This window comes from Rhineura floridana, chromosome 4, assembly GCF_030035675.1.
Source record: "Rhineura floridana isolate rRhiFlo1 chromosome 4, rRhiFlo1.hap2, whole genome shotgun sequence".
Lineage (NCBI taxonomy): Eukaryota > Metazoa > Chordata > Lepidosauria > Squamata > Rhineuridae > Rhineura > Rhineura floridana.
Genome location: NC_084483.1, coordinates 187487478 through 187503750, shown reverse-complemented (window position 1 = coordinate 187503750; position 16273 = coordinate 187487478). Strand labels below are relative to the sequence as shown.

The window sequence follows — 16273 nt, the reverse complement described above, 5'->3', positions numbered from 1 at the left end:
GGTCATAATTTGAAGTGGGGATGGCATGGATATCTATGGTATGACAAAGTAAAAGTAAATGTAGACTTTAACAATCATTTTATAAGACGTCCTCTGTTGAAAATATGGAATAGATATAAACCAAGGTTTTATTCGAAAATACCATTATGTGTCTCAAGCCAAGAAGCGTTTTATAGAAGAGAAATGGCTGGAAAAGAGAAATGGTTAACTTATCAAGAACTATTAGAAAATGTACATGGAGAATATATAATGAAAGAGAGAGAACAACTGACAAAGGAAGGATATAGTTTTCAATGGTTCACCTATTTACAATTGTTAGAAAGATACAAAATGGACAAGAAAATGTATGGGTTTGAAATAAGTAAATCTGATTTTGAAATAGGATTGTGTACAAATGATGAAAATATAATTGCGAAAATGTATAAACTCTTATTGAAAATGGATATGGAGGAAGAACAAGTAAAAGAGTGTATGGTAAAGTGGGCAAAAAATTTTGGTTATAACATACAAATGGATCAATGGGAAAATATGTGGAAAAAAGGTTTGAAATTTACACTATGTTATAATCTTAAAGAAAATTTTTATAAAATGATGTACCGTTGGTACATGACTCCAGAAAAGTTGTCAAAAATGTATAGTAATGTTTCTAATGTTTGTTGGAAATGTAAACAACAAGAAGGATCATTTTATCATATGTGGTGGTTGTGTAAAAAGGCAAAATCATTTTGGGCACAGATAGGTAGGAAGATGCAAAAAATTCTAAAGATAAATATTCAGTCAAAACCAGAATTTTTTTTATTGGGTTTTATGGATAAACAAATAGAAAAGAAATATGGAAGAATAATATTGTATATGATTACGGCAGCAAGATTATTATATGCACAAAAGTGGAAAATGGAATCAACACCAACAATGGAAGAATGGCTATTGAAATTAATGGACTTAGTAGAAATGGATAAATTGACATATTTACTTAGAGAAAAATCGACAGATACATTTCTTAAGGAATGGAAGCCTCTCTTAGACTTTTTGTTGAAAGATCAAAATAAAATGATGATACTGGGATTTGACGATTAATTAAGACAGCTTATGGAGAAAAGGGATTCTGTATGTATACATTAAGGGACAGGTTTGATGTATATTATATACTTATAGCTGATCTGCGACAAATCGGAAGTCAACTATTTTATTTTTATTTTTTGTTGTTGTATTGTTATGTCTTTTTGACTTTGTTTTGTTTGTTTTTGGAAAAATTTGAATAAAAATTATTAAAAAAAAAAAAAAAAGAATAAATGCTCAATAAGTAGACTCTCCACAAACTTTGTGCAAACAAATCAGGATGAATGCACAATAAACAGGTTGTCCAGAAGTAACCAAATTTAAAACAGTGTCACTAATATCAAAAAATGTAACACAACAATTAACTAGTTGCCACAGGCAGGCATTCAGCGTGCTACATCTCTCTTTGCCCCACACAACTCAGAAAAGCAGAATACAGTTTGTAAAAAGGCAGCACATATGTGCAGATATGCTCAATTTGCATAATATATACAGATTACAGAATCCTTCTTTTCCTGGCATAGAATTTAGGGTTACTGTGGCACAGAATTTCAATGTTTTTTAAAAAGCATATCCAGATTCCTAGTTCAGAGCTAGCTTGACTTGTCCGTGGGCTACAGAAATCCCATTCAAAACCAACACTTCATCCTTTTATTTCCAGATCTGATAAAATGTGACTTGTCAGACGCAGGTTCAGCTTGTGAAGAGATAATTGCTATAGTAACTGCTGCATCATATTACTTACACATAACGCATTCTTCTGAAGACCGGGATCTTTGCTGAGAACTTTTACTTTGTTGTATATCTTTAATGATGGTTTAATTTTAATGGCATCAAAGGATTGAATCTTGCCCTTTGAATAAGAAGGAAAAAAAGAAAAGAAAGAAAATTGCTAGCTACAGAGACCCGGCACTTTAAAGGATTTGGAAACCATTAAATCACCCCCCCTTATTTATTTATTTATTTAAGTCACCTATTTCTTCCAGCTCGCTCAAGAGAGAAAGAAACAAGGCTGTAAAATATAAAGAGTGGTTCGGATTTATTTGCTTTCCTATCCTCCCCCAGCTCCCAGTTTCTCTTTTGTTTCTGTTCCAAGAAGCCCACAGAATTATGACCGCAGTTTTTGTGGGGGTTGTTAATGGACAAGTGTCTTTTTTACAAAGCTCCATAAAACCACACTCGGGAAAGTATATGCAGTGGGGAGTGCGCTGTTGCTTTCATATCCTGCCTGCAGGGCTTCCCATAGGTATTTGGTTGGCCACTGTGAAAACAAGATGCTGGACGAGGTGGGCCACTGGCTCTTCTTATTATTTATTATTATTTATTATTTATTAAATTTATATACCGCCCGACTAGCAATAGCTCTCTGGGCGGTGAACATAAAATAGTATAAAAATACAATGAATAACAAAATAATATTAAAATACAATCAACAATACAATAAACATTATTAAAATTAGATCAATGTAACTTAAAATGCTTCAGAGAATAGGAAGGTTTTGACCTGGCGCCGGAAGGAAAGCAGAGTCGGCGCCAGGCGTACTTCCTCAGGGAGACTGTTCCATAGTTCGGGGGCCACCACTGAGAAGGCCCTAGATCTTGTCATCACCCTCCGGGCCTCCCTGTGAGTTGGAACCCGGAGGAGGGCCTTCGTAGCAGAACGTAGTGCACGGGCCGGTTCATATCGGAAGAGGCGTTCCGCAAGGTATCGTGGTCCCGCACCGTATAAGGCTTTATAGGTTAATACCAACACTTTGAATCTAGCCCGGAAACATATTGGCAACCAGTGCAAGCTGGCCAGAACAGGTGTTATATGCTCGGACCGCTTGGTCCTTGTCAGCAATCTGGCCGCCGCATTTTGCACTAGTTGTAGCTTCCGAACTGTCTTCAAAGGTAGCCCTACGTAAAGCGCATTACAGTAATCCAAACGTGAGGTTACCAGAGCATGTACCACTGATGTAAGGTCCTCTTTACTCAAATAGGGACGTAGCTGGGCTACCAACCGAAGTTGGTAAAACGCATTCCTAACCACCGAGGCTACTTGAGCCTCAAGTGAGAGGGAAGAGTCTAAAAAGACTCCCAGACTACGAACCCGGTCCTTTAGGGGGAGTGTAACCCCGTCCAGGACAGGGTATATATCCACCATCCGATCAGAGAACCCGTCCACCAACAGCATCTCAGTCTTGTCTGGATTGAGCTTCAGTTTGTTAACTCTCATCCAGTCCATTGTCGAGGCCAGGCAACGGTTCAGCAAATCGACAGCCTCACCTGAAGAAGATGAAAAGGAGAAGTAGAGCTGCGTGTCATCAGCATACTGATGACAACGCACTCCAAAACTCCTGATGACCTCTCCCAACGGCTTCATGTAGATATTAAAAAGCAGGGGGGACAAAACTGACCCCTGCGGGACCCCATATTGGAGAGCCCGCGGTGTCGAGCAATGTTCCCCAAGCACTACCTTCTGGAGACGACCCGCCAAATAGGAGCGGAACCACTGCCAAGCAGTACCTCCAACTCCCAACTCCGCGAGCCTCTCCAGAAGGATACCATGGTCGATGGTATCAAAAGCCGCTGAGAGATCAAGGAGAATCAACAGAGTTACACTCCCTCTGTCTCTTTCCCGACATAGGTCATCGTACAGGGTGACCAAGGCTGTCTCAGTGCCAAAACCGGGCCTAAAACCCGATTGAAATGGATCTAGATAATCAGTTTCATCCAATAGCGCCTGGAGCTGGCCAGCAACCACCCGTTCCAAGACCTTGCCCAGGAATGGAACATTCGCCACTGGCCTGTAGCTGTTAAAATTGTCTGGGTCCAAGGAAGGCTTTTTCAGGAGTGGTCTCACCACTGCCTCTTTCAGACAGCCCGGGACCACTCCCTCTCGTAAAGAGGCATTTATCACTTCCTTGGCCCAGCTACCTGTTCCATTCCTGCTAGTTTTTATCAGCCAGGAGGGGCAAGGATCCAGTACCGAAGTGGTTGCACGTACCTGTCCAAGCACCTTGTCCACGTCCTCGAGTTGAACCAACTGAAGCTCATCCAACAAAACAGGACAAGACTGTGCTCCGGACACCTCACTAGGATCTACTGCTATAACTTGAGAGTCTAGGTCCCGGCGGATACATGAGATCTTATTCTGGAAGTGATCGGCAAACTGATTACAGCGGGCCTCCGATGATTCCACCCTGTCCGGAGGGTTTGAATGGAGAAGCCCCCGGACAACTCGAAAGAGCTCCGCTGGGCGGCAAAGAGATGATTTAATAGTGGCAGCAAAATGATGTTTTTTAGCTGCCTTCACTGCTCCTACATAGAGCTTAGTCGAAGCACTAACCAGCGCATAATTGTATCCGTCGGGAGTTCGTCTCCATTTCCGCTCAAGCCTCCTCCTATCTTGCTTCATCGCTCTCAGCTCCGGAGTATACCATGGAGCTGTATGAGCTCTACACAGGAGAGGGCGTGCAGGAGCGATCGTGTTTACAGCCCGGGTCATCTCCGTATTCCACAGAGCGACCAGGGCTTCAGCAGGAGCGCCAGTCCTATCAGCCGGAAAATCCCCCAGAGCCCTTTGAAAACCTTCAGGATCCATTAGTCTCCGGGGGCGGACCATTTTAATAAGTCCCCCACCCTTGCAGAGGGAAGAGGTTACTGAAAGTCTAAACTTCAGCAAGCAGTGGTCTGTCCATGACAAAGGGAGTGTTGTAAAACTCCCCACATCCAGATCACTTTCCCCATGCTCAGTAGCAAAAACAAGGTCTAGAGTGTGCCCCGATACATGTGTTGGACCACTAACATATTGAGACAGCCCCATGGCTGTCATGGAAGCCATGAAGTCCTGAGCCGCGCCAGACAAAGTGGTCTCGGCATGAATGTTGAAATCCCCCAGTACTATTAGTCTGGGGGACCTCAACAATATATCCGAGACCACTTCCGCCAGCTCAGTTAGGGAAGCCATTGGGCAGCAAGGTGGGCAGTACACCAAAAGGATTCCCAGCCTGTCCCTCTGGCCCAACACAAGGTGCAAACACTCCAGGCCAGTAACTGAATGAACATGGTGCTTGGTGAGTGAGATGGAACTCTTATAGACGACAGCAACCCCACCTCCCCGACCCTCAGATCTACCATGATGCTGGACCAGGTACCCCGGTGGGCAGAGCTGAGAGAGACCAACTCCTCCCTGCTCACCCACCCAGGTCTCGGTTATACATGCCAGATCGGCTGCCTCATCCACAATCAAATCGTGGACGAGGGAGGTTTTATTATATACCGATCTGGCATTTAATAACAGCAACTGGAGATCTGAGAGTTGGCTGATAGGACTACCAACGACCTTGCGGGTGTGGGAAGGACCGGAACAAGGCACAGCCACAACATGTCTGGACCGCGTTCCCCTTACCTGGCACGTCCTTCTCACAGCGCCATACCTTCCTTTGCCCGTCACTACGGCAATTGGGGCCCCCTCAAGTCTCCCCGCCTGATGGATAAAACTCTCTGAAGCACATAATACAACTAAAATATACAACAATTAAACGTATAAAAACAGCTATATATACAGCCATATATACAGCATATAAACAAACATACATTCATATAATCAGGCACCCATTCATCTCAAATTGCATCAACACACCAACAAAAAGTAAAAAAAAAAGAAAAAGAAAGGAGCAGCACAGCAGCAGCAGCCTCTCCTTCCCTTGGGGCGATGCTTTCTTTCTCCTGCAGGGCCTGGGTCTCCCAGGCCACCTCAGCCAGCCGGCTTATGTATCCCTCCAAACAGGGACAGGTGGTAAGAATCAGTCCTGGCTGGCTGGGTACCTGGGGCCTGGTCCTGCCAGGCAGAAGTCCCTCTGGGAAGGGTGGTGGAGGTGGTGGTCCCGCAGCAGCAGCAGCAGCACAGCAGCAGCAGCAGCACAGCAGCAGCAGCAGCACAGCAGCAGCAGCAGCACAGCAGCAGCAGCCTCTCCTTCCCTTGGGGCGATGCTTTCTTTCTCCTGCAGGGCCTGGGTCTCCCAGGCCACCTCAGCCAGCCGGCTTATGTATCCCTCCAAAGAGGGACAGGTGGTAAGAATCAGTCCTGGCTGGCTGGGTACCTGGGGCCTGGTCCTGCCAGGCAGAAGTCCCTCTGGGAAGGGTGGTGGAGGTGGTGGTCCCGCAGCAGCAGCAGCAGCACAGCAGCAGCACAGCAGCAGCAGCCTCTCCTTCCCTTGGGGCGATGCTTTCTTTCTCCTGCAGGGCCTGGGTCTCCCAGGCCACCTCAGCCAGCCGGCTTATGTATCCCTCCAAAGAGGGACAGGTGGTAAGAATCAGTCCTGGCTGGCTGGGTACCTGGGGCCTGGTCCTGCCAGGCAGAAGTCCCTCTGGGAAGGGTGGTGGAGGTGGTGGTCCCGCAGCAGCACAGCAGCAGCAGCCTCTCCTTCCCTTGGGGCGATGCTTTCTTTCTCCTGCAGGGCCTGGGTCTCCCAGGCCACCTCAGCCAGCCGGCTTATGTATCCCTCCAAAGAGGGACAGGTGGTAAGAATCAGTCCTGGCTGGCTGGGTACCTGGGGCCTGGTCCTGCCAGGCAGAAGTCCCTCTGGGAAGGGTGGTGGAGGTGGTGGTCCCGCAGCAGCAGCAGCACAGCAGCAGCAGCACAGCAGCAGCAGCCTCTCCTTCCCTTGGGGCGATGCTTTCTTTCTCCTGCAGGGCCTGGGTCTTATGTTCTTTTGAAAGAGAGGGCCCTTCCTTCTTTCCTTCTACACTAGACATGTATGTCTGTGGATATGCTGCCCTTCTGGGGCAAACTGAACATTATAATGGCAAATGCCGTGATCCCTACCCCATGTTTGTGAAGATAGTGTGGGAACAGCAGGGAAGTTTGGAGAGCAGCAGATATTTAATATATGTGGTGTGGAGAATGAGGTGCCAGTACTCATAACATGATAAAAGTGCTGTAGGTGCCAACACAAAATAGGTGCTGGTACTCTGTATCTCTGAGGACTGTTAAAAAAAGTGCACTGTGTATAAAACTTAATATATCAGCTTTTGAATTTTGTTTGCCATATTTTAAAGGCAGCCCTCATTACAAATAATTATTAACAGAATTATTTACATTATAAAACAGCATTGTTTACACTGTTTGAGCTTACATACTTGAAATTATAATAAACTATTTTAAAATGCAAGAGTTTTTAAAGAACTAACACCAGAAATCATAGATCTTTTCACTAAATTATAATTTTATTGCTAAATTCAGCCTCCTTACCAGAGGCTTGTTCAAAAGGGAAATTAGAAACCTGTCCTAACTGAATTTGCGCAAAACATTATTAAACACTTAGAGGCAACATACACAACACAAATCCCATCGCATGTAGAGAGTTCCTGAAACTGAACCATTTCAGGCAACAGGTGGAGGCTGCAGGTTTGAATGCTTCCACAAAAATAAAATAAAATTCTTGGCACACAGATGAAGTGCAGGCATGGACTGTACACAATCCTCAAGCTGATGTCTGAAATAGTGCAACCCCAAGAATGTTGTTCCACATGATTCATGCTCATGTGTAGATTGGCCTGAAGAAGAAGTCTTGCATGGTTTTCTGCAAAGTTTTGCCTCCATCCGCTGTATCTCTTCCCTGCTCCACCCAACATACTAACACAGGGCCATCTACCAACAAGTATGGGAAGGATCCCAAGAGAGTGAGGGAGCAAAGAAGGCATCAGGGACTACTTTAGCTGGACTGCCTCCTCCTTCCACAGGGCCATCTACCACTAACTACTCTGTGGGACAGAGACCAGGAGAGTGAGGTAGGCAGGGGAAGATGACACCAAGTGCCTTCCTCTGTTTTAACGTTGATACTGCTTATTGTGCTTTTAAAGAATCTGCGTGACATGAAGTTATGCAGTCAAGACGGATAAACATGGCAGCTTGAAAACATATCCTTGTCACCTTTCTTTGCCTACTCATTTAAGCAAAACTCTAGTCAGTATGGCGGTGAAAAGTGTTACAAATCTTACTTTCGAATTAGAAAACTCTGTTGGGCTGATCTTTAATATTACAGGCTATGCTCTCAAGTGGCGATAAAAGCCTCCTGTGAACTTCCTTTGCTGCCATGCGTGCATGTGTTGATGCTATCAGACGTAGGACAGTAAGAGAAGAGAGTTATTTTAAAATTCAATAGTTTTTCTAACTGGTGTAGATTTTTACATTCAGATTTGGGAACTATACACACTTATAAAACACTTGATGGATATGAGATTTTGAATCTTGTTTGCCTTATTTTAAAGGCAGCTTTGTATAAAATAGTATTGTTTACATTGTACGTCTATATATTTGAAACTATAATGAACTCTTTAAAATGTGAGTTTTTTAAAGCATTTCTAATTGATTTTTCATTAATAATTATACAGCAAAGAAATGTGTACACAGTACATTTGTAAGTCCAGAACATCTAACGGCCGACCTCAAAACTGTTGAGCAAAATATAAAACCAACTCCTTCCCCAGGAAAGATGAGAAGGACTCTTGCTAGACGGCAGAGTTACAGCCCAAAGTAAGAGATGCACATTGCTGCAAAGGATTCAAACATCACAGAAACACACCACAGAGGCATTAGAAGATATAGGAAAGCATTATTGTACTCAATCTGTAAAATAAACACATTGGCATATGAATGAGAGTTGCATTATGCATTCTGTATCCTGGCATAATGGATGTCAGCAGAGCTAGCTCCAAGCTTTTTTTCCTACTGCACAAGCAGCCAGCACACTGCCTGCCCCGAAACAGGCAGGTAATTAGTCCCATAATATACTGTTAATATAAGGTTATGTAGATTTGAAAGGAACCGGTATTTATCTTCATTTTCTTTTCTCATCTATTTCTTTTTTAGAAACTACCTAGCTCCTTATTAAATCTCATATGCTCACCTGCACAAAAACTTATTTCACACTGCACAAAATGCGTCTAGCTGCACATTAGAATAAAACCAGGATGTGAGTGTTTTCAAAGACCTAAAATTTGAAACTGGAGAGAGTTCATTTAAAATTGAATAGACTTTCTTAACCAGTGTACTTCCCTCTCTCCTTTTTTTGCATTCAACTCTGGGAACTATGTACTTTTACAAGCGCTTGTAAATAATGCACGTGTGAGTGACAATGCCCTCCTTCTCACGTGAGGGTTGAGATGGTAGTCAGCTATCCTTCAAGAATCCAGTCTGGTCTCCTCTTCTTGTGCCAAGTATTTCTGCATGCTCTTTCTGAAGCTGAGCTAATTATCTTCCCTGGATGAGCCTTATCTAATTCAGAGCTGATGTCATTATGAAAACAACCATTTAATAACTCCAGCCACATCAAGTAAACGAACAGCGGGAGGCTGCAGCGAGTCCAGTCAAGGAGAGGAGGCAACCTGCTGTGCCGTCTGCTCTAATGAACGCAATTAGTCTGCAATGGCAGAGAAGGGGCTGCCAGGGCTTCTGCCGAAGATAAAACAAGGCTTTCTAAAGGCTGTAATCTTGCACCAAGCTAGGTAAACAAGCTGCTTATGCCGCCCTGCAAATCCGCACAAGATTAAGTTCTGCACAGACGAGTCAGGTCCCTTTCACTGGGTTTTATTCCGCTGCTTAGTTTTAACACGGTCCCTAAAGAACTGATCAGCATAAGACAGGTTCATAGGGCTAGTTTGCACAACCATTATAAGAATGAGGAAGGGGCAGACTGAGTGACTGCTATGTTGCATTTAGGGATGGGAGAGAATAAATGGACTGGGAATGCTTGCACAGCACCGCTTTGATTGTTCAAAGCAGTTCAGTCAAAGCAGTTCACACATTACCTTTACAACAACCCTGTTAGGTAGGCCAGTGACCATTCCTGTGACCATTCCTGTATTACAGACTGGGGGCGCAAGGTGAGGTAAGGCAAGGCTCAGAGATATGTGAGTTGACCAAGGCCACCTGTTAAGTTTAAAGGTTAAGAGAGATCTGTATTGTATCATTTCGCTTCCCTACCAAGCCATCAACCTGGTTTCTGTGCTGATTCCATCATCCACCAAACTCACCCTGCCTTAGACCTTCTGTTGTGGCTCCCACCACTACAACCAGCAGGCATCAATCCTCAGTCATCAGGGGAACCAAACCTCATAAAATCCTATGTCAAGGGGTTGGATTAAGGTAGGGTTTTTGCTACATCGGTTGCCTTCCAACTAATGAGCCTAAAGGCCAGGCCACACAACCCACTTCCCTTACAAGCAAGGGGTCATGTGCCTGCCCCCCACAGCAACCACACACATGCCCAAGATCAAAGAGGGAAACAATCAAAGAAGCTCTGCACAGATACTGTTGGCAGCAATTTTTCCAGCCACCATGATCACAGGAACAGCTCCTGGCTGAATCTGTGTAGAGTTTTGTTCACATGCTAACCTTTTCATGCAGAATTGCAAGTGTATGAACAAATAAGGAGAAGCAGCAGCAGCTTGTACATAGGAAGGACTGACTGTGTAAACTAGACTGCACTTCTGAGATTCTTCAGAACAGCCGGTGCAAGCTGCACCATATCCCCAGGTGGTGTTCACTTCTGGGTTTTGCTCCAGGCAAGTCAATAATTAAAAACACAAGCCATTTTCAACAAAGGTCCCCTTCCTTTTGTCTGGATAGGCATTGCAAGGGAAATTGTCCTTATGAGCTTGCACGCTGGAGCACCTAAGTGCAGGCTGAACAGCTTTGTGCGTTGGAGCCCCCGCCCGTCATTTCAAGTAGCAAGCTGGTGCACTTATGTGAGCAACAGAGGAACACAGACAGTTGCCTCATACAGCCCATCAGCCCATCTAGCTCACTACTGTCTACACTGGCTGGCAGCAGGCAGGCAGGGGTTTCAGGCAGGGGTCTTTCCCAGGACTACCTGGAGATGGTGGGGACTGAACCTGCATCCTTCTTCATGCAAAGCATATGCTCTAATGCTGAACTATGGCCCCCACAACAGATGATAGACATACTTAAAAATGCAGATAAAAAAGAACAGCACTAGAGGGTTGAAGAGGAAAGCTGATGCAGACAGCTTCCACCTGTAGAAATGCCTCCTTAGAAGCCAGGAAAGTCCTACATATCTGCAACTGATTTGGGAAACCAGCAGTCACCTTTCAGATGACTGACAGCAGTTACTACTTCAGAGAGAGATTTTCATTTTATAGCTCTTTGTTACCAGCAGCTTTTCTGATCTTGCTTCTCTGGGGACTGTAACCTGGTGGAAGAAAATGAGCTACAAAACAATGCTGGAAGGAATGAAAAAATAATGCCATACAACTTTCAAAAATAATGCTTGCTGTCTTGAAATCCCTGTACAATTAATAAGCAAACAACAGCAGGAACTAAGGCAATTGGCTTAGACTCAGTATAAACCCTTAGATAGCAAAGAGTGCATTATATTATCTGAAATAAAGACTCATCAATGGCATGACTATGAAATTCACGACAGGGTGAAAGATAAGTTGCTTCCCAGAGGAGCTGATGGAAAGGCTTTAAAGCGAGGCAATTTGAATATAAAATCCAACAAAGAGCACAGACAGTCAAAATGCTTGCTTGGAAGTTAAGCACACAGTCACTGATCTGTTTTGTTGTTGAAAGCAGCCCATCTACAGCTGCCAACACCACACCCAGCTGCTCTGGATTGGCTGCCTCCCCTGTTCCTTAGGAGTGCTGAATTTGGCAGTCAGCAAGGCCAACAAGTGATTGGCAAAAACCCTGGTTTACAGAATGTAACCAGTTCCCCTTTTCACCCTGGTCCCCCCACACTTCCTACTCTCAACTCTGCTTAGGACGCTGTGTCCTCCTGCGCCAGAGGATTAGTCCCCCCTTGCTCAATATTGTCTACACCAGCGGTTCCCAACCTTTTGGGACAGTAACGCACAAGTCCAAATTTATTTGGTATGGTGACCTATCGATTTATTGCCACACGGATTTTGGGCTGCCAAAGAGTGGTGCCCAAGTGTTAAAATGTAAGACTCAAGCCTTTGGCTGTAAGGGTCAACCCAGCATTATAACATGCCAGCAAAACAAAAAGTTGTAAGAGGTGTTAAGCACGCCCACTAAAGATTACAAGCAATAATGATTTTGGGTTTACTTGCAGATGATCCTGTAACCCACTTGCTCAGGCTACACAACCCGCCTGAGGGTTGCAAACTACAGATTAAGAAATACTGTTCTAGCTGACTGGCAGGGTCTGAGGCAGGGCCATTCCCCACCTTAACTGGAGATAGGGATGAGAGAATCTGTCAATTTGGTTTCTCTCAGTTTCTCATTTTTCCAATCTTAAGTTCAGTTCTCCACATTTCTACATCCGTTTGAGAATTATTTTTACTTTTTAAAAAAGTTCTCATGAAAATTCATCAGCATTTTGGTGTGAATTTCTTCTAATATACACATTTTTATATGCAATTTTGCCTAATATGCATATCTTTGCAAAGCAAATTTCCATGATATAATGCATTTTTCAATGATATTTTTACCAATGTATGCCTTTTATGCATATTTTACCCTAGTATATGGATTTTTGTGCACATAACTCGGCTGAAGAACTGCACTGCAAAATTTGAAGAAGTGTGAATTTGGAAGGGTGGATGTGTTTCAATTCACATATTGTTTTGGAAACTGCGAATTAAGTCTGTTCTCCTTTGAATGCAAACTGAATCAAATTTCTCCCATCCCTATCTAGAGATGCCAGGGACTGAATCTGGGACCATCTGCCAGATGCTTTACCAATGAACTACAGCCTTCCCCATCAAACTCTTGATGAAACAGAGGCCGATTCACAGGTGACAGGCTGCTTTTTCTCCATCCATGCTAGCAGTTGGAGTTTTAGCAAAACTTGTGGCAAAGGAGGCAAAAGAGCATACTGGACTATGCCCGAAGTACAGCTCAGGCCATCTGGATAGCCACTGTGAAAACTAAGATGGACCTCGGTTTGGATCCAGCGGGAAACTCTTGTTATGTTCTTAATTTTAAACCAAGGCTGACAAGAGTGGGATACAAGGAGCACTGCTACACTGTGGCCAGAGCCATCAGAGGGCCCAGACTCTGAGTTTTCATTTTAAAAAAAAGTCACTAGTCCTTGTGGAATGAAAACAAAATGTGCAGGCACCATTTCTAAACCATTGCTTTCTGAGAAATGAGCCCACTCCCACTCTTGCTTTTCAGTGCTTTTAACCAATGAGTGAAGTCACACCTGTGATTGATATAGCATGCTATAGAGAAACATTAGACTTGCACATACACAAGAGAAGACAAAAAAACCAGCTTGAGAATTAACCATTTAGTTCAGTATTGTCTATACTGATTGGAAGCAGTTCTACAGGGTTTCAGACAGGGAACATTGCCAGTCCTACCTGGAGAGGCCAGGGATTGAACCTGAGAGGTTTTCATGGAGGATAAGGCTGCCAATGGCTTCTAGCCATGATGGCTGTGCTCTGCCACCATAGTCAGATGCAATATGCTTCTGAAAATCAGTTGCCGGTAGCCACAGGAGGGGAGAGTGGTTTTGCTATCAGGGCCTGCTTGCGGGCTTCCGACGCACATCTGGTTGGCCACTGTGAGAATAGAATGCGGGACTACATGGGCCACTGGCCAGATCCAGCAGGCTCTTCTTATGTTCTGCATGCAGAACAGATACTCTGTCACTGAGTTATGGTTCCATTCATTTTCCAATGAAGTGTGGGATATTCGTTATAATTAATAGCTCAGTAGTAGAGCACCCCTGGAGAGCTACTGCCAGGCAGTGTAATACTGACCCAGATGGACCAATGGTCTGATTTGATATAAGGCTCCTAAAGGTACTGTATTACTTCCATTCTATGCTTGGAAAGAAATCTCCATGTGGCCATGAATTTAAGAGTTATGTGAACTTTGCAGGCTTTCAGGGTACAGATCATTTCTCTAATTGGGAATAACTGTTTTATTTTGGTCAACATTTGTTTGACCAAAAATCAACTCATTAACAGACGAATGCACGGTCTTTTTAGACATTTACTACTTTGAATGTAATGTTGCCCTTAGCCATGTGGTGTTCCTTAAATTGCTTGGCCTGGCAATTCATGATGGAAAATTAAATCAAGGAGGTGACAATTCCACATCATGATTCCATGACAAACAGAGGGTAACTAAATGATTCCCACAGGGAGCTTTCCTGGATGAAGTTTGAAACCATTTTGGAAGATGATTGAATGTTCTGGGGGTTTCTATACAACCCTGCTAGATTGTTGATGAAGCATATCTTGTGATTATGGCTGGATTAAAGAAAATAAGAAATTTATTCATATTATAGATGAAGTGCCTGGTCTGTAATGCTTACAATGCACTTTAAGTGTTTATTTCTGCAATCTGTACCTGTGTTTCTCCAAAAGTATCCAAGATAGGAACATAAAATTACAGAATTAAGCCACTGTTAACATATGACTTTGAAACCATAATTGCAGTCTTAAATCTACAAACAATACAGCAACTGATTCAATAAAATAAAATCTGGTGGTTGTTTTTAAAATCCTAAGTAGTAAAAATTTGGGGAGGGGGGAACCAGGCCTTTCTAGGAAGGTAATGACACACTTAGTGCCAATGGAAACAGGTTGAGGTGGCCTCTCCCTCCCTCAACTGCCACCAGAAGGTGACTCAAAAATTTGCCCTGTGGGAAAACCCAGTTGCTGTTTTTAAAAATCTTGATTATATATTTGCTGTGTTATTATATAGCTTTAATTGACACTTATTTTAATATTTCTATGTAAACCCTTTGTGAGGTTCATCTTTCTTGGCAGAAAGGTGGTATATAAATAAATAAATAAATAAGGTATATAAATACCTTCAAAATAAATGTTTAATAAATATGAGTCCCAGTGCATTTAAAACTTAAACGAAATCTGTCTTCAGGGGAAAAGATTGAATATATCACAAACAAAAGACTTGGCTGTAGGGCTGCCAGGTTCAGGGCCTGAGACTGATCCTGTATCTTCAGAAGAGAAAGTCAGCCAAATGCAGGTGTTCTTGCAACACCGTAATGAGAAAAACCACAAGGTAGAATTCTCCCTTCCCCCTGCACAACTTTTAAAGATACAGAAGACCTCTTGGTTGCCAGGCCCATCATGTTCAAAAACTCTTCTTACACCCAACAACTTTCCCCCAGACGATGCCTTTGGGCCCCTCCAGGCTTTTGTGGGGTGGTTTTGGGCATATTCTGTGACATGCCTTAGATGCAATAACAGTGCATTAAGTGGCGGATTTATAGTGGACAGTCCACACATTATTCTACTTTCGTAGGTGTTCTGCAATGCTTCTCCAGTGTTATTGCATTATTGCTGTCTGGAGGGACCCTTTTGTACTATAGTGCAACAAAAGAGGAACAACTCTCCCCAAACATTTATAGTATAAACAGGATTACCACAGGAAACGACACCCCCAGGCCCAGCTCCAGCAGTGGCCCAGGAATGCAGAGGGACTACTTACTGGCCCCAGCAGAATGGGATCTGCTGCTGGTCGCTGATCCTATCCTATTCCAAAGGACAGGAAGTGTTTTTTCCCTACTAGCTTCTCTTTTTATCTGATTCACCAGAGTGGAGAGGAAATTGACAGATTACTACCATGGAGTTGATAAACTGAGCCCAGAGGGTCTCCTCAACTTGGCAACCGCTGATGTTGGGATCGTCTAGGCTAGTTGCCTCCTAATTTCTGTAGTATTAACCCCTTAAATGCCTTCCAGCAGAAGGGCAGAAGGGAAGAGCAGTGGCAGCAGCTCCAAGCCAGGCTGGATCATGAAGAAACAAAAGAGGAAGAGGAGGCTTCCTTGCATGGCGTGCTCTGCTGCAGAGCAAGCAGCAGGGACTCCAGAGCCATGGCAGGAATGCCCCCAATGAACCTACAGGCACAGGTTTGGGATTCCTTCTCTCTCTCTCTCTCTCTCCTGTCTGATTACTTTGTCACCCCAGTCTTTCTGTGCAGGTTTTGTTTTACTTTAAAAGGGTGAGGCCAAGAGGGAGGAGGAGTGTGGTTTGAGGAGGAAAGCAAGAGGGTAAGGCCCCCCCTGATAGCCGGTGCCCATAGGCCCCCAGAAACCTTGAGACGGCCCTGGACACCCCAAAACCTTTGCAGGTGCCAACAGTATTGAAAGCAGGATTGCATATAACATCCCAATACAATCACTGACACAAATTGACATCAATGTAAGGTAAAAAAAACATTTTGATTATGAAACATGGAGTGCCTTTTCCTGTTTCTTAA

General features: G+C 43.8%; 1 protein-coding gene across 1 annotated transcript in view; it reads right to left on the bottom strand.

The window, feature by feature from the left end:
• Positions 1 to 16273, bottom strand: part of LOC133383916 (uncharacterized) — a 210644-nt gene that overhangs the window by 34419 nt on the left and 159952 nt on the right. Inside the window, exon 5 of the mRNA XM_061625546.1 lies at positions 1805 to 1912. Coding sequence (XP_061481530.1) covers positions 1805 to 1912 — 108 coding nt within the window. The remainder of the gene's footprint in view (positions 1 to 1804; positions 1913 to 16273) is intronic.